Source organism: Nomascus leucogenys, chromosome 25 (genome assembly GCF_006542625.1).
Source record: "Nomascus leucogenys isolate Asia chromosome 25, Asia_NLE_v1, whole genome shotgun sequence".
NCBI lineage: Eukaryota > Metazoa > Chordata > Mammalia > Primates > Hylobatidae > Nomascus > Nomascus leucogenys.
In genome coordinates this window covers 14784453-14809161 of record NC_044405.1, presented here as the reverse complement: position 1 = coordinate 14809161, position 24709 = coordinate 14784453, and the positions used below count along the sequence as shown (strand labels likewise).

General features: G+C 39.2%; 1 protein-coding gene across 3 annotated transcripts in view; it reads right to left on the bottom strand.

Moving 5' to 3' along the window:
* Nucleotides 1–24709, bottom strand: part of BACH1 (BTB domain and CNC homolog 1) — a 63499-nt gene that overhangs the window by 20572 nt on the left and 18218 nt on the right. For 2 of the 3 annotated variants that reach the window (XR_004028573.1, XM_003263825.3), the window contains exons 2-4: nt 19954–20247; nt 14106–15440; nt 10895–11101 (exon numbers count right to left, since the gene is read on the bottom strand). Coding sequence is in view for 2 of the 3 variants with exons in the window: in XM_003263825.3 (XP_003263873.1) it covers nt 10895–11101; nt 14106–15440; nt 19954–20187 (1776 nt within the window). In the remaining variant the exon portion in view is untranslated. Of the gene's footprint in view, nt 1–10894; nt 11102–14105; nt 15441–19953; nt 20303–24709 lie in introns of those variants that run through there. The other variant, XM_030806033.1, reaches the window with a different exon arrangement.

Sequence of the window (24709 nt, the reverse complement as noted above, 5' to 3'; positions counted from 1 at the left end):
ATTTATCACAACTCTCAACAAGTCAGTCTTGTTCTGTTTGCTTTCTGCTCATTGGAGGTTTCTGGAGAGTTGAGGCTGCCAGTTAACCTTGAGACAAGTTAGTTCATAGTGCTAATCTGGAAGTGCCATCCTTTTGTCTTTTATGACACAAAAGTCACTAAAAGGGTAAAATGAATTTTGCTTTATACAAAAGTAGTTATGGTTTTATACAAAAGTATTACTACAAAATTATGTATGAATCCAATTATTGTTAGTTCTAAAATATTTTAAAGCCATGTAATATTTTGAGAAAATATACAATAAAAATACTAAATTTTTATATGGCAAAGTATTCTCCAATCTGTTCAGATTTGTATATACAAGTTCTTTTTCTTTAAAAAAAAAAATTGATGTAGGTCAAGAATGTGTGTGTTAAGTATGTGTATGTAAGCAAAATCAATGTTCGGCCAGTACATTTTCTCTTATGCAAAGTTTATCAGTTACACTCTTCTGATAAAATGAGTCTGCAGATACTGAAAGGGCAAGAACAGCACCTACTGCTTGTTCACAGAAGGAACCATTAAATGCAATCAACACCCATTTCTTTTTATGGTCTCTCAAAAGCCAATCCAAAGCAGGATGAAAACAAAGCTTCCGGAAGAAAGTGAGAAATAATCTTTCTTCAGTCATAGCAATATTCAGCCATGGATTCCTCTACCAAAGTTGGGATGAATCTACTCTAAACAGCAATAGAAAATTTTCAACTGCTGGTTGGTCTTTTAAATTAAATATGGTTAAACAAAATAAGGAGTACTTGAGCTTCCTCCCAGAAATTAGAACCACTACTTAACCTATAGATACTATGAAGATTACAAATATTTTATGACTTCTGTATCTTAATATCCACATCATCTTTAAATACTCTCACTCCTCCCACCCCACTAAATTAGGGATGACATTATTCTTTTGAGTATACAAGATGGCTTGCTTCTTCACAACAACTAAAACAAATAGGCACAACCCTAGAACTCCACCAGAATCATTTCTATAAATTAAATGTTCCCATCTGTTCCCTGCACTTTAACTCCTACGCAGCTAAGCTTCTAAGCAGTTAGCTAATGTTTCCATGTCACTCTAAGTTTAAGACACATATTTACTATAATAGCAGTCAGCTTAATAACTAAAATATAAGTAATTCAAGTTAATCACTTAACGACATCAGTATTTAAAATACCTCCCAAAGTCACTACTTGTAGTCATGGGTAGGACTCACTATTGGTGTCCTGCTACCTATTCCTACAATATATTTCCATTTTCCTATAAAAACAACTGTATAAATCACGTTTGAAGTGCTGCACCTCTAGTTACAGATCTGTTTCTTAAAAAGGAAGAAAATTGGCATTCTGGTACCATTCTGGATTTTATACCAACAAAAAATCTTTACAGGCTGGGCACAGTGGCTCACACCTGTAATCCCAGCACTTTGGGAGGCTGAGGTGGGTGAGTCATGTGAGGTCAGGAGTTCGAGATCAGCCTGGCCAACATGGTGAAACCCTGTCTCTAATAAAAATACAAAAAAATTAGCTGGGCATGGTGGCACACACCTGTAATCCTAGCTACAAGGGCAGGCTGAGGCAGGGGAATCACTTGAGCCTGGGAGACGGAGGTTGTGGTGAGCTGAGATTGCGCCACTGCACTCCAGCCTGGATGACAGCGCAAGACTGTCTCAAAAAAAAAAAAAAAAAAACCTTTACATCTAAATCCTTATTTTGAATAGCTAGTGGACAATATTTATTCAAATATAATTTTTTTAAACATCATAAATATAACTCACCCAATAAAGATATAGAATAGAAGAATTTGGCACCAAAAGAACAAGTGACAATTTTATGATAGGGTAAAGAGTACTCACTGTTAGAAAACGGTCACTAATAGTTCCTTACTAAGTAAAACCTCTGAACAGACAGTTCAGAGAAATCTACAAATGGCACTGAGAAATATAAGCAAAAATGCTCATTTTCATTCATAAGATAAAAATAAAAGCTACCATGAGATATCATGGTATCTCACTATCAGACTGGAAAAAAACCCAAAAGCTGACAACAAATCTTGACTGAGAGTGTGGACAGACAGACACACATATACTGCTGCTGGAAGGCCAAATATGACAATTCCTATGGAGGGGAATCTGTTAATATCTAATAAAATTATGTATGTATTTACCCTTGATCCAACAATCCCTCTTCTAGGAATGTGTCCTAGAGACACAGCTCCATAAACATGAAACAGTATACAGTTATTCACTGCAGGATCCCAACTGTCCACCCACAGAAGACTGGTTTGAATTGTGTTACAGTCACAACTGAGTACTATGGAGCTGGAAAACGAATGACAACCTCTCTGAACTAAGAAAAAATATGTCCTAGAAATCAATTCTTAAGTTTAAAAAGTACAGAAAAATGTATATAAAATACTTCTATGCAGCAGGATGGATAATAACAGTAGACATAAAATGTTAACACGTTTTTAGAGAAGAAACACAGGGAAAAAAAATCCAGAAACTAATGAAAATGGTTACCTACAGGAAGTAGCTATGAATAGGGTATAAGGAGAAGATGAGATCAAGATTTGGAGTATATAATTTTTAAAATATAGTTTTAACTTTTGAACCATATGTTTTACATTAAAAAATAAAACAAATTAAAAATGTAGGCCAGGCATGGTGGCTCATGCCTAAAATCTCAGCACCTTGGGAGGCCAAGGCAGGAGGATCGCTTGAGCCCAGGAGTTTTGAGAGGAGCCTGGGCAACACAGCGAAACCTCATCTTGACAAAAAACAAAAAATTTACCCGGGCATGGTGGTGCGCACCTGTAGTCCTGGCTACTCAGAAGGCTGACGTGAGAGGATCACTTGATCCCAAGAAGTCAAGGCTGCAGTGAGTCATGATTGTGCCACTGCACTTTAGCCTGGGTGACAGAGTGAAACCCTGTCTCAAAAAATGTAGAGTAAATCCCAGTAATATAAATAGAAAAAAAAATTGTATATCAAATTGGTAACACAAATATTTCAAATAACTTTAAAGCTTCACACTGGGAAATATTTAAGCATAAAAAAGGCAAATAAGTCTCAAATTCTGCTCAATTTATTTACTGTTAATAGTAATACTAATTTTTTTACTTTTTATATAGTGTGCCCTCACTTAAAATCATCGACAAGTTTTTGGAAACTGACTTTAAGAGAAACAACACACAGCAGGTCCTCAACAAACATTTTGTTCCACATCCTTTCTTTTTTATTTTTTATTTATTTTTATTATACTTTAAGTTCTAGGGTACATGTGGACAACTTGCAGGCTAGTTACATATGTATACATGTGCCATGTTGGTATGCTGCATCCATTAACTGTTTTTTTTTTTTGGTTTTTTTTTTTTTTTGAGACGGAGTTTCGCTCTTGTAGCCCAGGCTGGAGAGCAATGGCATGATCTCGGCGCACCACAACCTCCACCTCCCAGGTTCAAGCAATTCTCCTGCCTCAGCCTCCTGAGTAGCTGGGATTACAGGCTTGCACCACCATGCCCAGCTACTTTTTGTATTTTTAGTAGAGACGGGGTTTCACCATGTTGGCCAGGCTAGCCTCAAACTCCTGACCTCAGGCGATCCACCCTCCTCGGCCTCCCAAACTGCTGGGATTACAGGCATGAGCCACTGCACCCGGCACTTGTCATTTACATTAGGTATATCTCCTAATGCTATCCCTCCCCCTTCCCCCACCCCACGACAGGCCCCGGTGTGTGATGTTCCCCCACCCTGTGTCCAAGTGTTCTCATTTTTCAACATCCTTTCATTATAAAGTTGATGAGGAAAAAAACTGGTTTCATTATCCATCATTTAATGTTAAGTGAGAACTTACTGTATATTATAGAATAAAGGAAACAATACACTAATGTAATTGGAGACAAAATTTTCCCTGTAAGTGATGACAGATTAAACATAAACATATAAAAGAAGTGAAGACAAAAGCTCTATACTGCTAAATTTGGACTGGAAATACTACATAAACTCAGGATTTCTAATGTACTTTTTACCTTCATTTACTGAAGCCTGATATATATGAACTCATGATATAATGAACTCTTTATTTTCTACACAGATGCAAATATTTCCTAGCTCTGTCCACTGAAAAAGGCCCAGAAGGAATAATACGCCAGCAGCAGGTAGGCTTTCCAAAGTCCAAATATAACTGTTAAAAGAAACCAGGAGTTTTAAAGAATTGGGTGACTCCAAATCTTGAAATAACAGAGGTTAAAAAGTGAGACTATGGCAGGTGCTAGACGCTTATGTCAACAGGACAGGAGCTGGCTCGAACGGGCTCTCCCTGGCCAAATTTGAAAAATGTCAACATCAAAAAGAATAATGACTATTACTCATTCTAACAAATTGAATCAGAAAAAATTAATCCATGAGTCCACAGTGATTCCAAAGAGTAGGAGGGAGGGAAAAGAGAAAAGAAGAAAAGGCCAGGCATGGTGGCTCATGTCTGTAATCCCAGCACTTTGGGAGGCTGAGGCAAGCAGATCACTTGAGGTCAGGAGTTCGAGACCAGGCTGGCCAACATGGTGAAAACCCATCACTTCTAAAAATACAAAAATTAGCTAGGTGTGGTGGTGGGCACCTGTAGTCCTAGCTACTCAGGAGGCTGAGGCAGCAGAATCACATGAATCTGGGAAGCAGAGGTTGCAGTGAGCTGAGATCACGCCACTGCACTCCACACTCCAGCCTGGGCAACAGAGTGAGACTCTGTTTCAAAAAAAATAAAAAAATAAAAGAGAGAGAAAAAGGAAGAACAATCCTTTTTAATGAGGAATACTGACTAAAATAATGTAAACAGAATGAAAGAATTACAAAAATCATGATTTTGTAATCATGGTAATCACAGTAAAGGTCATCAACATATTCTAAAGGATGTAGGAGTATTGGGGAACAGGATAATTATAAAGTGCCCAAGTAACACATCATAGATAACTAAGCAACACAGGGTGAAAAAATATTACTTTTAAAATGGAGCAATCTGGCAGTGCCCACCCACCCAGGTGGGACAATACTGACACTGGACCTCCTGCCTCCCTAGGCGACACAATATAAAGGACAACACCAGTGAATGTTTAAACTCAGTCTCCTCAACTCAAACATTTCCAGTTTACGGGAAATAAAGGGATGGAGAAATAACTTAAAGCCATGGGGAAGCAATCAGACAAATACTTAAAGTAAGACATTTATGAGAAATCTGGCCTGGATACTTCAAAAAGTTATTGTCATTAAAACAATGACAGTACTTGTTCTAGATTAAGAGACTAAACAGGTTTAATCAAATGCATCATATGATGACTGTATCCTCGTTTGAAAAAAAAAGCATCTATGAAAGATGGGAAAATCAGAGTAATTTGAATAAAAACTAGAATAGAAATTTGAATAAAAAATATTTAGGATGTGTTGATATTCTCAGGCATAATAAAGATATTAGTCATATCTAAGAATGCCTCTTTTTAGAAGATGCATGTTTAAACATTTAAGGATGAAGTATCACAATATGGTAGCTTTCAAACAATTCAGAAAATAAAAGGAGAGGAAGAGAGCCAGAGTGAGGAATGACAGCCAGCAAGACAGCAGGACAGAAATGACAGTGACACCAAGGGGTGAGAGACCAAGATCAACCAAGTGGGGTTAAAAAAGGACCAAGACGGATAGACGGAGATAGAGATGCAAAGACTGACAAACCAACAGGTACAGAGATGATCTGAGGTGGAGAGACAGAGGTGGAAAGATCAAGAGAGAGAAATAAGGCAAATGTGGCAAAATGTCAAAAATCAAAGAATCTACATGGAGAGTATAGGGTTGCTTACTGCACCCATTCATTTAACTTTTCTGAAAGCTTGAAATTTTTAGAATGGGGTGGGGGGTGCTGACATGAAGCTCAAGAAAAAATGAACACACTTGAACTTGGCTCCCTATGAGACTGTAAGTAAGCGAGGATTATGTCTTACTCATTTCTGACGTCCTGGTACCAAGCACAACATTTAACATGTAGGGTGACCAGCAAATACTTATAGGAAGAATAGAGAACCACTTTTATTTAAAGTACAACTAATACATATTGAGCCCTGAGCACGTGCTGGGCAGTACAAACAGCTTTTCTTCCCTGATCTCATCAGATCCTTGCATCAACCCTGCTGTGGCTGTTACTCTTATCCCACATTAGTAATGGGGGAATGTGGGTACTGGAGGTTAAGCAATCGCCCCAGGCCACAAAGCTACCCAGTGGCCAGGCAGGCTTTCCAGTCGTTTGTCTCCAAAGCCTCCGTCTGACCTTAGTGCTATCGTGCAGTGAGTTCTCAGAATTCAAAATGCACATAACATACATCTTGGACTTGTGTAAATTGCATGGTCCAGGGCCTTGACGACAGCTCTGGTATAGACTAAGAAATGTCCACCTTTAAGGGGCACCCCAAGATAACTATGATGCCAATGGGACACACACCACATTTCAAGAAATGCTGCTCAAGGACAACACGGAATGACAGAGGGCAGGTTCCGGAAGGGCCACTGGGGTGCGCTTTGGTCGAGCAGCCAGTAAATTGTGACTAGTTGTGAACAGAACAGGTTTATTTTTAGTAAAATATAATCTTCACCACAAAATGCAAATCACTAAGGACAGATGAGGTCGTTTTACTTCTGTGCCATCATAACTGACAAAAGTAATGAAATAAAATGGTGTCTGAACACCTCAACCCTAAGCACAAGTGTTTGTGAATATTCTGATTGCTGATCACTTACAAGTTGATATCAAAAACAATATTTGATACTTTCTAAAAGAAATACATTTTGGTAAATATTTTTCTGCAAAAAGCGAGGCTCCCTTCATTTCAGGGTTACCTCTGAGGTTAAAATGGTTATCAGAGATATGTATATTTTCTAGCTTCTGAATTAATCTTCCAGAAAAGAATAAATTTGGATCTTGTAAAGAAAGCTACATAGACAAGAGCTTCATAAGTCAAACATGAACAGAAGTTGAATCCAAAGACTTTATAATTGTTAGTTTTAAAAGTCGCCGGCACGGTGGCTCACGCCTATAATCCCAGCACTTTAGGAGGCCGAGACAGGCGGATCACGAGGTCAGGAGATCAAGACCACCCTGGCTAACACAGTGAAACCCCGTCTCCACTAAAAATATAAAAAATTACCCAGGCGTGGTGGCCGGCGCCTGTAGTCCTAGCTACTCGGGAGGCCGAGGCAGGAGAATGGTGTGAACCCGGGAGGCGGAGCTTACAGTGAGCCAAGACCGCCCTCCAGCCTGGGCAAAAAGAGCGAGACTTTGCCTCAAAACAACAACAACAACAACAACAACAACAAAACCAAAGTCATGTTACTGGCTTATGCATTATGCACATTCAGTCCTCATAGTAAAAGCAATGCTAAATTAATGCTTAACCTCTAACACACTATAAAATTCAAAATAAATGCTAAAGTCAATACCATCAATTTTTCCACCAAATAAATACACACCTTTTCTTCAAAGGTTCTATTAGACTCTGATAGAACTTCTTGTTGAGAAATATCTTATTTACTGAATGCTAACTCACATCTCCCTTTGTCCCAACACACTGAGACTATAAAAGTGTCCTTTATTCCTTTATACATAATTATAATACTAACCCACTTTGCAAACATTTTAGAATAATTATTCTATTGTAATCAAACCCCTTTTTATCATGTGCTGATCCATCCAGAGTCTATTATGCTATTACCCTCAGGACAAACTGCAAAGAGTTCCAAGATTTCTCTCCAGGAAAACAAACAGCCAATAGCCAAAGACCAAACTGACTAGGATATAGGGCCTTCTGCCTGAATATTTTTAGACCAGAGCAATAAATACTGTGAATCTATTTATATGTTAAAGCCAACCAGTCATTCACTATGTGCAAATGGCTGTTTAATTATTAAACAAGCAATTTCCCTTAAATAGGTTTGTTATAATCTTTAGACTATAAAGACTAAGAATACTGCTTGTCTATTGGCCATGTTACTTTCAATAAGTAACATCTCAATGAGATTAAAATATACACAAATATCTGTTCACATTCCTTCCTCTGTATTCTCAACTCTCCATGCTACTAAGTATAAACCTCTCGCTGTAACCCTCCTAGTTTTCTGTTTACAAAAGACAAGATCCATAACATCACCCAACAACCAGGGTCCAAGTAAACTTCTTACCATAATAAATACCTTAAACGTCAAATTCTTTTACTTCTAGACGGGCCAACTTTCTTATTCTTATTAGCTAATAAGCAGCACATTTTCTGTTTATGTTTATCTGAGAAAGACATCTACGCAGGACAGAAATTTGTAATGTACCCCTCACGCTGCAACTGGAGTTTGCCTGTACAAATCACTAGAACTGAGAGTAGTGTGAAGAAGGACTGAGTAGAGACTTCAAGGAAGATGAAACACAAATGAGTCACTCTGATACAAAAACTCCAACACGACTTCTCTGGGGTTGTTTTGGAAGTCAGACTGGCGCCTATCTAGGTGCAGGAGACACTATCAGATGTCTGCTGTGCCTGCCCAGAAAGGAGGGTCTTGACTCTTCTATTTTGTTCTTGCTCTCTAGTCACAGAAGAGGATACCTGAGTGAATTAGGCCAGTAAGATGCTCTCCTTGGGAATTCAGAACTGACTAAAACAGTAGTCTCTGACTGGATTAGTCCCTGGAGGACAGTGAAATTATTCAGGCATTGTGCCACAGCCACCCCTCCCATGTGCACTTAGCGGCACACAAAGCCACTCTCGGATAGAGACCGAAGCGGGTGCAGAGAGAAGTCCCTGGGTTCCCAGGAGTCTTCCACTTTTGTTCCCTGTTATTTATGAGGCCTGGCTCCATTGTCTAGCTTCTAAAAGAGAGGTACCTATCTCCCTACAACAAATTCATTCATTCATTCATTCATTCTTCAATCAGGAGTCTGTTTCTTGAAGCCAGAGTCCAAATTAATGTAATAGTTAAACAGGATACTGACCACTCTGATTTGGGATTTCATAAAAACTGCTGAGAAACAAAATATTACTTTGTATTGAAAATTAACCAGCAGTTAATTCACTGACCATATGAAAGGAACCTTACTATGATGACAGAAGCAATATACCAAACACAGAGTTTACAGTTTAGGCAGAGACATTAGGAAGAAGGTCAATTAAGAAAGGGAAAATGGAGGCCGGGTGCGGTGGCTCACACCTGTAATCTCGTCTCTGGCAGACGAGAAAGAGCAAGAAGAACAACTAAGAAGCAGAATTAAGAACTTCAGTAGTACAATTTTATGTAGATTTCATTCCACTAGCTTCGCATAACCGAACAGTGTAAAAAGCATCTCTGTACTGCAGCACAGAATAAAAACTGAAGCTCAAAATGCTATACTCCTTCTAAAGGCAGGTAAGGGTTTATAATTCAAAACTGAATAAGAAAGAACACCAGTGTTTATTAAAGGTATTACTGATATACACTCTAAAAGTACTAAGTACTATAGAATTGAAAACTTTTCCTCCTTGGTTTTAACAATTTTAACTATTCAGCAATATCATGTCGGTGTTTGGGTTTTTGTTTTTTTTTTTTTTAACATCTCTCATGCCTCTATTTGTAAAACATCTGGTTCCTCCTTTATTTTTTATTTAGTTATGCTTCATCTCTTTAATATAGTTGTGATTTTTTATCTTTTTACACAAAGTATACGTACCATATATAAATAATAATTTTTTATTTTTCAACTTCTCTTGGAGGCACAATTTTTTTCCCTAAATTGTTGCTGTTTAATTGCCATTCACAGCTAGAATGTTCATGCTTGAAAACTTGCCACAGTCCCAACTTAAACTTTCAACAATTAACAGACACAAAATTGAATATTCAAGCAATGTTTTTACTACTTCTAGGCTGTTTCCTTGCTATCTTTAACTATATCTTAGCTTTAGTTGGCCTGTACTACCCGTTGTCCTCTTTCATACAATGCTTCCTTCCACCAACGGAAAAAAGAAACAGAGGAGTAAACTAATCAATTTTCAGTTAATTTGTGTCCTGATGCTGGAGTAGAAAATAAGATTCAGGCCAGGAACGGTGGCTCACGCCTGAAATCCCTTTGGGAGGCTGAGACAGGCAGATCACAAGGTCAGGAGATCGAAAGCATCCTGGCTCACACAGTGAAACCCCATCTCTACTAAAAATCCAAAAAAAAAAATTAGCCAGGCACAGTGGCGGGCGCCTGTAGTCCCAGCTACTCCGGAGGCTGAGGCAGGAGAATGGTGTGAACCCAGGAGGCGGAGCTTGCAGTGAGCCGAGATCACACCACTGCACTCCAACCTGGGCGACAAAGCAAGACTCCATCTCAAAAAAAGAAAAAGAAAAGATTCAAAAGCAAGCATTGTTCTCACTTAGGATCCCATTAGATATTAATATTTTCAATTCATATCACCATATCTTATCAGAATTTTTTTCCTTAGATGAAAGATCCTGGTTGGTCTGGTTTTGGTATCAACCAAAACAAGTTATTCAGGTCCACAGTTCATTTAAATGAACACCCGGAATATTAACTTTTATAGACACAAAACAGAGAACCTAAAGTGCTTTATAATTTCTTTAATCTATTCACAACCACTAATGATTAGGTAGACAGTAAAGTCATTCTTAATTTGAAAACCTTTTTTTTTAAAAAGCACTTACATATCATAGCATATCATGGTAAAAATGATAAAATGGTAATTGATACATATTAAAATAAGTAATTGAGCATTATATCTAACCTAGAAATTTAAAAACTATTTCTTTAACAAAAAAGAAAGTGGTGGAATTTAAATAGTAACAAGAAACTTTCACACTTACCAGCTTCTCAATTTCTGATTCAAGATTCTGTATACAGTCAAGTTTTCTCTTGCGACAGCGCTGTGCAGCAATTCTGTTTTTACTTCTTCTTCGAATATCATGGATACAATCCAGCTGTTCTGGAGTAAGCTTGTGCATTTTCAACAAGGACTGAAAATCATTTCGAGACAGTGAAATTATCCGTTGTGCATTGAATGGCAGTTTTACCTAGAATATGAAATAAATATTACTAATTATTGCTGTATTTTATAATTATACTCAAACCTAGGAAGATGAAGGTATACATCTAGGTTTTTCAGAGAACTTATTTTACATTAAAGAAAACATAGGCTTCTATTCCCAATTTCTATACAATCCATTATAATAAAAACTGATAATCTAATTTATATTTATGGTCTATTTCAAAAGACAAATACATTAAGCAGTTTTTTTTTCAGCAAATCAAACATATTAACACAAATACTGACATACGTAAAATGTACAGACAGAATTTATTTTACTATTGCATGTTAATACACAGACGTTTTTACTCAACCCAAAAATAAAATCTATTTTATTTTTTGAATGAAATGACTATGCAGCATTGGTTTGATATTAGTATAATTATGCTAGCAATTTCTACAGCATTTCAGAAAATTTTTCTGTCAAGAAAATGTTAGCCTCACATAAATCACTCTAAAAGATACACATTTCACTTGCCAATATAAAAAAAAGTTAGAAAAGTCTTATGAATATGTTAAAGTCATTTCGACATACTTAAATTTGGAAAAAGAAAAAGAAACTTTTTTAAAACAAAATTGTGTGGGTTTAATTAATTACCAAAAATGTAAATGAAACACAGGTCAGTCTGGCAACCTACTTACCTTTTAAACTTATAGATATTAGTTACATAAAATGTTTTAAATTAAAAAAAATTTTAATATTCTTTTTGTAGTAATTCCAAATGCTACATTTATAATGTCATAACACTCTATATATAACCCATGCATACATACTACTTCTTAATCACCAATCCCTCTCCTTCCAAAGCCAAGATTATTTTTAAAAAAGAAAGCTCCTTTCAAAGCCATGCCTGTAATCCCAACAGCTAAGAAACCAAAGAAAATGCCAAAGAATGGGATGCAGAGAAATTGGAATCCTCGTACACCTGTGGGAAAACAGTGCAGCTGCCATGAAAATGGTATGGAGGTTCTTCAAACCATTAAAAATCATAGCACTGTATGTCCCAGCAATCTCACTCCTGGGTATTTATCCAAAAGAATTGCAATCAGCATCTCAAAGGGATATCTGCACTGATCTACACATATTTTTTTGGAGACAGGGTCTCTGTCATGCAGGAGTACGGTGGCACAATCATGGATTACTGCAGCCTCAACCTCCTAGGCTCAAGCGATCCTCTCACTTCAGCTTCCTAAGTAGCTGGGACTACTGGCACATGCCACCATGCCTGGCTAATTGTTGTATTTTTTGTAGAGACGGGGTTTTACCATGTCGCCCAAGCTGATCTCAAACTCCTGGGCTCAGGCAATCTACCCACCTCAGCCTCCCAAGGTGTTGGGATTACAGGCATGAGCCACTGTGCCCAGACTGCACTCCCCGCCATATTCATTACCGCATTATTCACAATAGCCACGATATGGAAACAACCTAAATGTCCACGGATGGATGAATGGATAAAGAAAATGTGGTGTGTATACACAAAGGAATACCATTCAGCCTGATAAAAAGAAGGAAATCCTGCCATTTGCTACAATATGTAGAACCTGGGAGGCATCATGCTAAGTGAAATAAGCCAAACACAGAGAAGAGAAAATCCAACGTGATTTCGCTTATACGAAGTAGACAGAACAGTCAAACTCACAGAAACAGAGAGTAGAATGGTGGTTGCCAGGGGCTAGGCAGAGGGAAAAAATGGGGAATTGCAATTGGATGGGTTAAGTTTCAGTTATAAAAGAATAAGTTATAGAGATCTGCTGTACAATATTGTGCTTATACTTAACAATACTGTATCGTACACTTAAAGTTTTGTTATAAGGGTAGATCCCATGTTAAGTATTCTTACAATAAACAAATAAAGCCCAAGAAAGGGGAAAAAATGCAATGAATAGAAAAATATTTTTTAAAAAGAACGTAAATTGTGATTATGAAGAGAAAAGTCAACTATTGAAAGGCAAACAAAATCATAAAATATAAAAACAAAAAAAAGAAAAAACATTTTAATTAATATATTTTTGGAAGGAACTAACAGGCCTTTATCATTATTGGACTTATAAGTAATATTTTACAGAAAGGACCTATCGAATACAAACAGAATACACAAATCAAGCTTGCTTTAATATCATACCAGCTACATGTAACTCATGCTAAATTAAGACATTCATCAATAGTTGAAATGGCCAAAGGAAAATTTAAAAATCAATGGCCATGAAACACTAGATCCAATAAACTTTACTCCACTAGAAGCCACATTCCTACAACTAATCACTGTTAAACCATTGCTCAGGGACATGTCCCAGATCTAGAGGTTCTTGTTGGCAATGAGCAAGAGTGAATATATGCTGCATTTTTCCAGGAGCTATCATATAATGAGCATAGAATCATTATTCTTTTTTGTCTTGTAGCATGGCATTTGATTTAAACAATTAAATGGCCGATGTGTGAACACAGCCAATGTGTGAACCTACTTTATGGTTAATATATCTACTGGAAACAAATGAACACAGAAGTCCTTCAAACTTCATCTCTCTCTTTTGGTATTTATCACACAGTGTTTTTAAAATTTTTTTTGAGACAGTCTTGCTCTGTCTCCTAGGCTGGAGTGCAGTGGTGCAAACTCAGCTCACTGCAACCTCCGCCTCCCACATTCAAGCGCTTCTCCTGCCTCAGCCTCTCGAGTAGCTGAGATTACAGGCACCCACCACCACGCCCAGCTAATTTTTGTAGAGACGGGGTTTCGCCATGTTGGCCAGGCTGATCTCAAACTTCTGACTTCAGGTGATCCACCCACACCTCGGCTTCTCAAAGTGCTGGAATTACAGTTATGGGCCACTGCGCCCAGCCCTATCACACAGTCTTACAATTAACTTTGTATGAGTTTCCTCCCCACTCCCTGAACCTGATTATATCCCTAATGATACAAAGGGAGCTGATCCAGAGTAAATCTCAATTAATGGTTATTAAAACAATGAATTAAGAACATACTCCTGCTCACCTCACATTCTTGTTCTCTGGCTGAACAGGATTCACTGTCTCCTTCGGTGTCCGTCTCAGAGTCGTCTCCCAAGCTAATAACACAAGCATAAGGGCAAGGTTCTTGCTGGGGTTCTGAAACATAATCATCGTTTCCAATTTCCAAATTGCTTGAACAGCCTTCAGTACTCAGAGTACTTATAAAAGGGCAGTTGACAGAACTTAATGTTGTGAAAGTCCTTTGACCTGGTTCTGGGCTCTCACTAATCCTGATACCTAACCAGGGACACTCAGACCGTTTCTGTGAGATCTGTTCTGAGCCATCTTTGGCCACAGCAGGTGATAACTGCATTTGGCAAGGAGTGTCCGTGTTGCAAATGTCACTCCAGAAGCCTTTTGCTAGGTGTTCCGCCACTTCTCGCTCCACACTACTCCTATCACTAGATGCAAGACTACTATCTTCCCTGGTGCCCAAGTCGGATTTCAAAGGTAAATCCTGACTTTCACCAAATGTTTTTTCTTGGACGTCTGTACCTGACAAAGGCTTTTCTGTTAACACTGCTGTGTTTTGCATACCAGCAAAATTCAAGTCACCATATTGGTCATATGTGTGTAAAAGAGACAAAGAATAAAGTCCATGAGGGTCTATGGAAGAATTGTGGGGGAAAGGAGTCACTTCTGATTTTTCAGTTGGGCACTGAGAAGCAGGATCTTTCTTCATTTCTTCAGGTTCCATTGCTAATTTACTTTCGTCACATTTTAACATCACCTGCAAATCTCTACACTCCGGGACTCCTCCCAGGCATTCATTTTCAGACGTTTCGTTTGGCTGAACAGAAGCATGAATGTCTTTGACACTAGATTCCCCAGTACGAACTCTGTCAGTTCCAAATGCTTTTTGGAATTTTCTGTATTTGGGGCATAAAGAAGGCAAGGCCAGAGCAGCATCCTTCCCTAAGCACATGGACTCATATGTCTGACTGGCAGTGTCTTGTAGAGGAGGTGAGGCTTTTGCATTTCCTTGATACCTGCGGAGTTTACACTGAGGAGTCTGAACATTTTTATTTTCCAGAAATTCCTCCACTTCATCAGTTTCTAGATCCCTCTGGTCCAAAAGTGAAAGTTTAAGGTCTGTTTTCTGACAGTGTGATGAAAAGCATTTTTTTCTTGGGCATTCTTGCTGGTCTGCAGTGGAGTCCAAAAACTTAAATTTCAGAAACTGAAAGCAGGATTCCTCAATATTGTGTACACTTAAAAACTCCACACATTTGCACACTTCATCCACATTCTCTTTACTTAAAATCAGTTTAGCAGTGTAGGCAAACTGAATTAAAGGTTCAAATCCTTTAACTGTCACCTGTTGATACACAAAATAAAAACAAACACATCATTTGAAAGCTGTCTAGTACATAAAAACAAAATAAGTGGAAGAGGAATAGAGAGATATCTAACTTATTTGTGATAATTATAAAATATGTACTTTAATTTGAAGAAAACATATTCTTCTAAGAAAAGAAAAAGATCCTGGAAAAGCACGCTTTTCACAGGGACCAAACACTATTTTATAGAGTCCTCTCTTAATTGCACATGAATTATGGTTTACTCACATAAGTTAAAGACATAAGACATTACCACAATTTTCCCATGATAGTGAAAAAAAAAATCATCTATGACTTAGAGCAGGATGAACACTACCTGCCACACATACATAGTGAGTCTACTGCTAGCCCAGCTCCACATGGCCACTATATTCCAAACAACTCCAACTGCTACAAGCTACAAAAGCAGAATTTTTAAGGATATAAAACAGTATCTGTAAAGCAGTTACAAAGTCTTGATCCATGGTAAATGCATACTAACTGGTAACTATTAACTTTACTGTCCAAAATTCCTAACAGTAAAAGTTTTAAAGATTCAGATTTTTAAAAGTGATCTAAGAGAAGTTATAAAAATCATGCCTCAGTAGTTTCAGCAAAAATTCATGGACTCAAAGTAACAAAACTTTAAAGTAGAAACTTGCACATATACATTAAACCTGCCTCTTAAAATGAGAGGCAAATGGAACCAGCTCCAGTACACAGAAAGCCTCATCCTGGGTTAAAAGCACAAAATTAATTTGAAACCACTGAGTTCTTATAAGAGTGGTCAAGATAATATTAATATTTGTGATTTTTTTTTTTTTTTCTAAGACGGAGTCTCGCTCTGTTGCCCAGGCTGGAGTGCAGTGGCGCGATCTCGGCTCACTGCAAGCTCCGCCTCTCGGGTTCACACCATTCTCCTGCCTCAGCCTCCCGAGCAGCTGGGACTACAGGCGCCTGCCACCATGCCCGGCTAATTTTTCTGTATTTTTAGTAGAGACGGGGGTTTCACCATGTTAGCCAGGATGGTCTCGATCTCCTGACCTCGGCCTCCCAAAGTGCTGGGATTACAGGCGTGAGCCACCGCGCCCGGCCACGATCTTAAAAACATAAACATGCTAAACCATGTTTAGCCTTTTTAAAGGCTCCAATAAAAAGCAGTGATACCATCAAATGCTAATGAGAATGCAGATAAACTAAATCACTCACATATTGCTAGTGGGAATGTAAAATGGTACAGACACTTTGAAAAAAAACTTTCTTACAAAACTAAACATGCGACTACCATATGACCCAGCAACTGCACTCCTGGTCTTTTATCCCAGAGAAATACAAACTCAGGTTCACACAAAAACCAGTACACAAATGTTTACAGCAATTTTATTTGTGATAGCCAAAAACCAGAATTAGCCTGATTTCCTTCAATAGGTAAAAAGCTACACACACACACACACACACACACACACACACACACACACACACACACACGGTACATCCGTACTACAGAATATTACTCAGCAATAAAAAGGAATAAATTGCTGATACACACAAGCTGGATAATCTCAGCTAAGTCAAACAACATCAATCCTAAGAGGTAATATAGTGCATAATTCCATTTATATAACATTTTTAGAATGACAAAACTTTAGAAAAGGAAGATTAGTGGTTGCCATGGATTAGGCACAGAGGAAGGGGGCAAGGGGATGAGGGCATGGAGTGTAGGCAGGAGATGTCTGTGGTTATAAAAGGACAACACAAGGGATCTTTGTGTGTTGGCAAGTTCAGTACCTTTTCTTTTCTTTTTGAGGTAGAGTCTCTCTCTGTCACCCAGGCTAGAGTGCAGCGGCGTGATCTTGGCTCACTGCAAGTGATTCTCCTGCCTCAGTCTCCCAGGTAGCTGGGATTACAGGTGCCCGCCACCACGCCTGGCTAATTTTTGTATTTTTAGTAGAGATGTGGTTTCACCATGTTGGCCAGGCTGGTCTCAAACTCCTGACCTCAGGTGATCTGCCTGCCTCGCCCTCCCAAAGTGCTGGGATTACAGGCGTGAGCCACTGGGCCCGGCTGAGTATCTTAACTATGGTGGTGGATACACAAACCTTCACAGGGGATAAAATTACATAGAACTTAACCCGCGCACACACACATGCTAGTATAAGCAAAATTGTGGCAATCTGAACACTATGGGAGATTGTATCAATATACTGGTTGTAATACTATACTACAATTTTGCAAAATGTTATCAATGGTGGACACTGGACAAAGTGAAAAGGAACTCTGCCTTGTTTCTTACATCTGTACATGAAAACATCAGTGTGACAGTTAATATTAAATGTCAACTTGATTGGATTGAAGGTTGTAAAGTCTTGTTTCTGGGTGTGTCAGTGAGGACGCTGCTAGAGAAGATTAACATTTGAGTCAGTGGACTGGGAGAGGAAGACCCACCCTCAATATGGGTGGGCACCATTCACTCAGCTGCCAGCGAGGCTGGAACAAAACAGGAGAAAGAAGGTGGGATAGGTGACTTGCTGAGTCTTCCAGCTTTCATCTTTCTCTTCTGCTGGATGCCTCCTGCCCTTGACATCAGACGCCAGGTTCTTTGGCCTTTGGACTCTCAGACTTACACCGGTGGTTTGCCGAGGGCTCTTGGGCCTTTGGCCACAGACTGAAGGCTCTACAGTGTTGGCTTCCCTACTTTTGAGGCCTTTGGACTCGGACTGGGCCACTACTAGCTTCCTTCCTCCTCAGCTTACAGGTGGCCTATCATGGGACTTCACCTTGTGAACACGTGAGCCAATTCTCCTTAACAAACGCCCCTTCATACATACATATATCCTATTAGTTCTGTCCCTCTGGAGAACCCTAATACACTTGATAAAAATTTCAATTAAAATTTTTAACTAAGTTAAAATAAAAAGGTCTTTAGGACAGTGAGTTATAAGGTATTTAGACACTGTCACTATAATGAAACACTTCAAATATTTGAAAACTTATGATTTACACATTAAATTAGAAAGAATGAACGAATGCATACACACATGCATGTATGCACATACCTTTCCTCCTAAATCCATGAATCAAACTTTGCTTTACTTGGAAAGTCTCATTCAATAATTTGAAAACATGAACCATAGTTAATACATCTCCATTATAAAATGTGTTGTTCTTTTTTTAAAACAATGGCTAGTTCATAGGTTGGCCTTTTTTTACCATTTTCTTGATATTGCACCATTGACTCTGACCTCTGCCACAAAACTAACAGACAACCTGTTCCCAAAAATGTAGCTGCAATTTCACAGAAGTAGGCACGGACAGCAACAAGCTAAACTGCAGACTTAGTTTACAGTTTATCCAACTGGGAATATCCCACACAGACCTGTCATACACAAAGGATTTCTACATTCTTTCTCCATATTCCTCCTGACTTCTATTTGTGTCCCAACGCCACAGCCTTGATACTCTGCTAGTAGCAGTTACTAACTAAAGCAAGGGATGCTGCTAAGAGTCAGCATAGCCAGCACATCCCCACCCAAAAGAGAGTTCCTCTGAAAGGCAGGACATTAACAAGGACTCAAATATTTGTTGGCCTGAGCTGCACAACAGACCAGAGAAAAAGATGTATGTAAAAATAAGGCTCTATAAAAATGACACAACACTTTATTTTTTCTAATCAATACATAAAGACAAAGTCAAGAAAGAAGGGGAGACAGAATACTTATGGAGTGCCTCCTTATCATAGGAGATGTCTTGGGAGAACGGACGTTTTATAGAACCCTAAACCTAATGATATGGTTTGGCTGCATCCCCACCCAAATCTTATCTGGAATTGTAGCTCCCACAACTGCCACGTCATGGGAGGGACCCAATGGGAGGTCACTGAATCACAGGGGCAGGTCTTTCCAGTGCTATTCTCATGATAGTGAATAAATCTCATGAGATGTGATGGTTTTATAAGGGGGAGCTTCGCAGCACAAGTTCTCTCTTGCCCATCACCACGTAAGTCCTTTGCTTTTCCTTCATCTTCCACCACAATTGTGAGGTCTCCCCAGTCATGTGCAACTGTGAGCCAATTAAACTTCTTTCCTTTAAAAATTACCCAGTTTCAGGCATGTCTTTATTAGCACCATGAGGACAGACTAACACACCTGGCTACAATTGCTGATCACCGGAAAGGGCCCCTAGAAGAGAATGTCACACACCATGGACTCTCAAAACCATGACTTTTCCAATTGCCTATAATCCACTGGGCATGTCCTGATTTGGTCATTTCATGAAAAATAACATAAAGTGGGTGTTATGTTATATCCCACTGCTCAATATTGTTAACCAACATTCAAAATTAATGATTTTACATTAAAAAAACTATAAAAAAAAAAAAAAGGGTTGCTGCAGAACCTGGGAAATGCTCCATAGCCACCTGACAAGGAGACTGTGCTTTATTTTTAACATTATGAACCATAAAAAACTTAAGTAAAAGTAAATTAAAATTGCCAAAAAACATGTATCTCTCACCTCTTCTGGAAGAGTAATGTTCAGCTCTCCATCAGCCTGGCCTACGATTCTCGAGTGGAAGTAACTGCTGCATGCCGCCAGCACGGACCGGTGAGCACGGAACCGCTGACCCTCCACAAAGACGGTGACATCGCACAGCACATCCTTCTTCCGCTGGTCATTAAGGCTGAGTAAAACATTGGTGCTATGCACAGAAGACTCATAGGCAAAAACCGAGTTCTCACTCAGAGACATTCTGCATAACAAATGTTGTCGGGAAGTTCAGTGGAAAGCATGCTTCTAATTATCATCAACCTGCAAACACACATGCAAGATTTCACTTAAATAACATCTTGTTAAAAAATGACAGTGTCAAATATAGGCTAAGATACATACTCATTAAAACAAAAATGAAAATAAAAAATCTCCAGAGGAACAACCTAGAGGCATTTATTCAATATACTTCATTTAAAATAGGTTCTTGATGCAGTTTTTCTAACTAATTTTACGGAAAAGATTCTTGGAGTGAGGGAAGGATGAACTTTTTGAACCAAGGATTTCATGGCTCTCTGAAAGTGAGACATTACACACTGAGAAACCACCTACTCTGAGCAAACAGATGGGAGCAGGGAATTTCTGGTGGCATCCCAATCCTATTGTTTTGAGACAGTTGAGAGAGAGAGAAGGCAGGAGAGACAGCCAGAGAGGTAAGAAGGAAGGTCCCCAGAGGTCACACCTTGGGATGAGACTGATAGTAAAACAGGCATGTGCTGTTCCACATTCTCCACGCACCATTCCTCAACATCTGATAGATGGCGAGTGAATTTAGCGTCTTATAAGAAGGGACACTGTTCTACAAAAGATAAAGTTCCTCCAACACAAAGAAGAAAATGACTGAAATGTGTCAAGCCAGATCTTGGTAGTAAGTCTTTTTATACAGTAAGATTTATTTCACACTACAAATACAGGCAAGTAAAACTACCTCATTAATAACATGCAGAAACTAGGTTTTCTCAAAATGCTAACAAAAAGTTATAATTTTATATTTTTTAAAATACACACTAACATATAATAGCCTCCAAATATTTTTTGATCACATACACACTACTGGCAAAAACAAGAGTACCCCCAATACGTCTATGCTTATCTATATTTTTCAGACATGTGCTACTATTCTGATATATATGTTCTGAGAAACACAGAAATTCAAAGTAACAGGTTAAAAGAGAAGTTCTAATATTTTCTTCCAGCACCCTATGGCCAGAAGGGATGATACTGTGAGGAGCTTATTGGCCTTTATCCGTGTGATGCCTCACGGTAACATCCCTGCGTCATTCACTTCTGTTCTCCTGACACAAGGGAAGCCTTCAAATGGTCAGTGAATGAGTAAATGGTACTGCTTTCAGATTTGCTACATACTCCAAACAAAAATGAAAGGAGAAATAAGGACTACTGAAGTTCAGTCCCAAGGTTAAGGATCACAGCTTATTTACTGATTCAGCATACCACACAAAATCACCGGTAACTTCAAAATTAAACACTAGAACTAACTCCAGTTTGGGCCCATACAAGAATATAAATTTATTTTTAGCAATTAGTCTTAATACTTCAGTTATCAACACAAGAAATCAGTGTTAAGAATAATAGGGAAAACCATCAATCAAAGAAGTTATATATCTTTTGTGGGTGGCACCACACACAGACCACTGCCCTCTTCTTTCTTCAAGACTATACCCTGCCCAGAGCACACTGCCCTCCCAACCAAGCCGGACTCCATGGCTGACCACCTGCCCTACTATGTCCCTGTACCCACGCTCCCAGCCTCCTTATTCTTTCCTGGTATCTAGGATGCACACCCTTCAAAACTATACTAATCTTACTTTTATAGCTCATCATTCTTTTGAACACAGCACTGGTGTCATAAATTCACAATGCGCAGTCGCAGGCTCTTGGTACTGTTCACCAGTTTTCTGGTATGTCTCTGTCTCCTGTTCTCTATAATAGCTTTCTACCTTGCCACTTTTCTCCTCCTGATATCAGCATCTCTCCTGGCAAATCACCATGACTGGGACCCAACCTCAGAAAAAACAGTCCTCCTACCACCTCCACCACATTCCCTCTTCTGTTGAAAACAATCTGTAATGTATTCTCTTAATCCCATGCCATCCCTGCTTCTCTGGGATCCAATACCTTCTCTTAACACCCTGTCTCATATATATCCAACCTCTCCCTCTATGCTGGCTCCTTCCCATAGTGTTTGTTAATGAACACGTTTAAGTCTCTCCAGAGACTATCCTAAAGATGTTAACTATCAATGGCAAGATTATTAAGCTCTAATTCTTCACCAGGCACTGAGCTAAGTGCTAGATAGAGTTTCTCTCATTTATGCCTCAAAAGAGCCCTGTGATGCTCCTCTATCATCCCAATTTTACAGATGTGGAAACCAAGGCTCAGGAAGAAGTATCTTGGCCAACATCAAAAGACCAATAAGACAAAGATGGGGAATTGCCATCAGACATTTTTTTAACTACTCCATCATTCTGTCTTCAGTTAGTACTAGCTGAACGCACAGTATGGAGATTCACTGCAGCAATGTGGGGAGCTGGATATTACTAAAAGGTTATGCTTGAGAATACAGAAATGGACCGCAGAGAGAGCAAGAAAAAAAACTGGACCTGAGCTTCAGAAAGAGAATGACTCTGGGCCTTAGAAACTGAAATCTAAAGGTTCTTTGGATCTCAAGGTGACTCCACACAAATAATTCCTACATCTTCACCCTAGAGCTGCTAATAGCCCAACTACATCTGTGGCCCACCACTTCTCATCCTGCCACCAGCTGGCTGACTATTCGCCTCAAATTCCAGAGAATTAATTATTGGCTCAACATCTGTTTAGGCAGTTTTCAGCAACACATCATCTCGTGGGTTGAGAGCCAGCTTACAGATTTGCTGCCCCTGGACGAGATGCCAACCCCAAGTCCTGTCAGCTGCAGCTGAGAGAAACTAGAGATTCAGGTAGTAAAACAGCCATCCAGGAGGACCCCTCTAAGAAGGATCAGTCTCCCTTAAACTGGATTGAGCACAGCATGCACCGTGACTGATGCTGTTCACACGAGAAATCTGGGACTCACTCCTCATTCTTTCCTCAGCTGGGCACCTCTATCCAATCTCTTACTGAGTCCTGCTGCCTCTGCCTCTTAACACTGGGGTCCACCTCTCTCCATCTGCATCAGCACAATTCTAATCCAAGCCATCATCAGCTCCTGCCTGGAAAAATGCTGTTTAACCTTCTATAACACTCACAAGCTCACAAATGTACAAGTTTAGTTATATAAAATAAAAATAAAGTTTCACATATCAATATTTATGCTTATTACATGCAAGTAGTCTGATACTTTCTACTCCATTCAATTTTTTTTTAAATCCCAGTTGTAATCCACTCAATTTCAAGACCCACTAATGGCCCATCACCTACGCAATGAAAAATACAGGCCCAGTGGCAAACACCACAGGATTTAGGGTCTCAGAATTTACAATCTTACACTGTCTGGGTTCAAATCCCAGCTCTGCCACTACTAGCTATATGACCTTGGCCAAGTTGCTTAACCTCACTGTCTCGGTTCCCTCATCTATAAAGTAGAGAAAACACCACCTCACTGAGATGTTCTGAAGTTTATATGAGATGATGAGGGAAAAGGGTTCACAGCACAGTGCTTGGTCTACAGCAACAAATAATATTAGCTGTTATTAGTGGTGTTAATATTAACGAAAGCCTTATACCCCTAAAGCCCCTCTTGACCCCCTCCAATGTATTCTCTTCATAACAAAAACCCTACATCATCTTCCAAATAAATGGCTTATGATCACTTCAAAATCCTTAACATGTCTTCAAGTCCTATGTAGTTGGGTTTTCCATCCATTAATCCAGACTTATCTCAAGCCGTTGCCCCCCTCTCTTGCTATTCTCTAGCCTCACTGTCTCTTCCTTCCTGCTCCATAGGCCCCAAGCTCCTACTGATTTCAGGGCCTCCACATACACTGTGGCCACTATCTGGACTTCTACTCTTCAGCCTGCTGATGCCTCACCTTTTAGTTCTCTGTTTAAACGTCACAACTTTGTTTGATTTGTTCCCTGCCATAACCCAAGCATACCTGTTGGACCTGGTCCAACACAGGTACATGCTGCTGAATGAGTAATTTCTTATTTTTAATACAGAAACAAAACAGAGATCATCTAGATCAGCAGTCTCCAACTTTTTGGCACCAGGGATGGGTTTCATGGAAGACAAATTTTCCCCAGATGGGCAGGCGCAATGGTTTTAGGATGAAACTGTTTCAGACCATCAGGCATTAAGAGTCTCATAAGGACCGCGCAACCTATATCCCTCGCATGCACAGTTCACCATAAGGTTCACACTCCTATGAGAATCTAATGCTACTGCTGATCTGACAGGAGGTGAAGCTCAAACAGTAATGCTCACTGGGCAGCCACTCACCTCCTGCTGTGCAACCCAGAGGTTAGGGACCCCAATCTAGATCTTCTTCCAAACACAGCCCAGTCACCTATTCCAACATATGTGGAACAATGCCACTGAGCCAGGCATTCAGAGAAAATTTCTTGGATAGCTTTTCCAGCGACTTGAGGGACAAAAAAGAGGCCAGCTCATCCCTCTAGAAGTCAAAGACATACCTGCAACAACAGGCCAAAAAAGAGCAAGGATTGGCAACTATAAACATGGCCGATACAGATGACCTACAGTAATGAAAACACCTTGCCC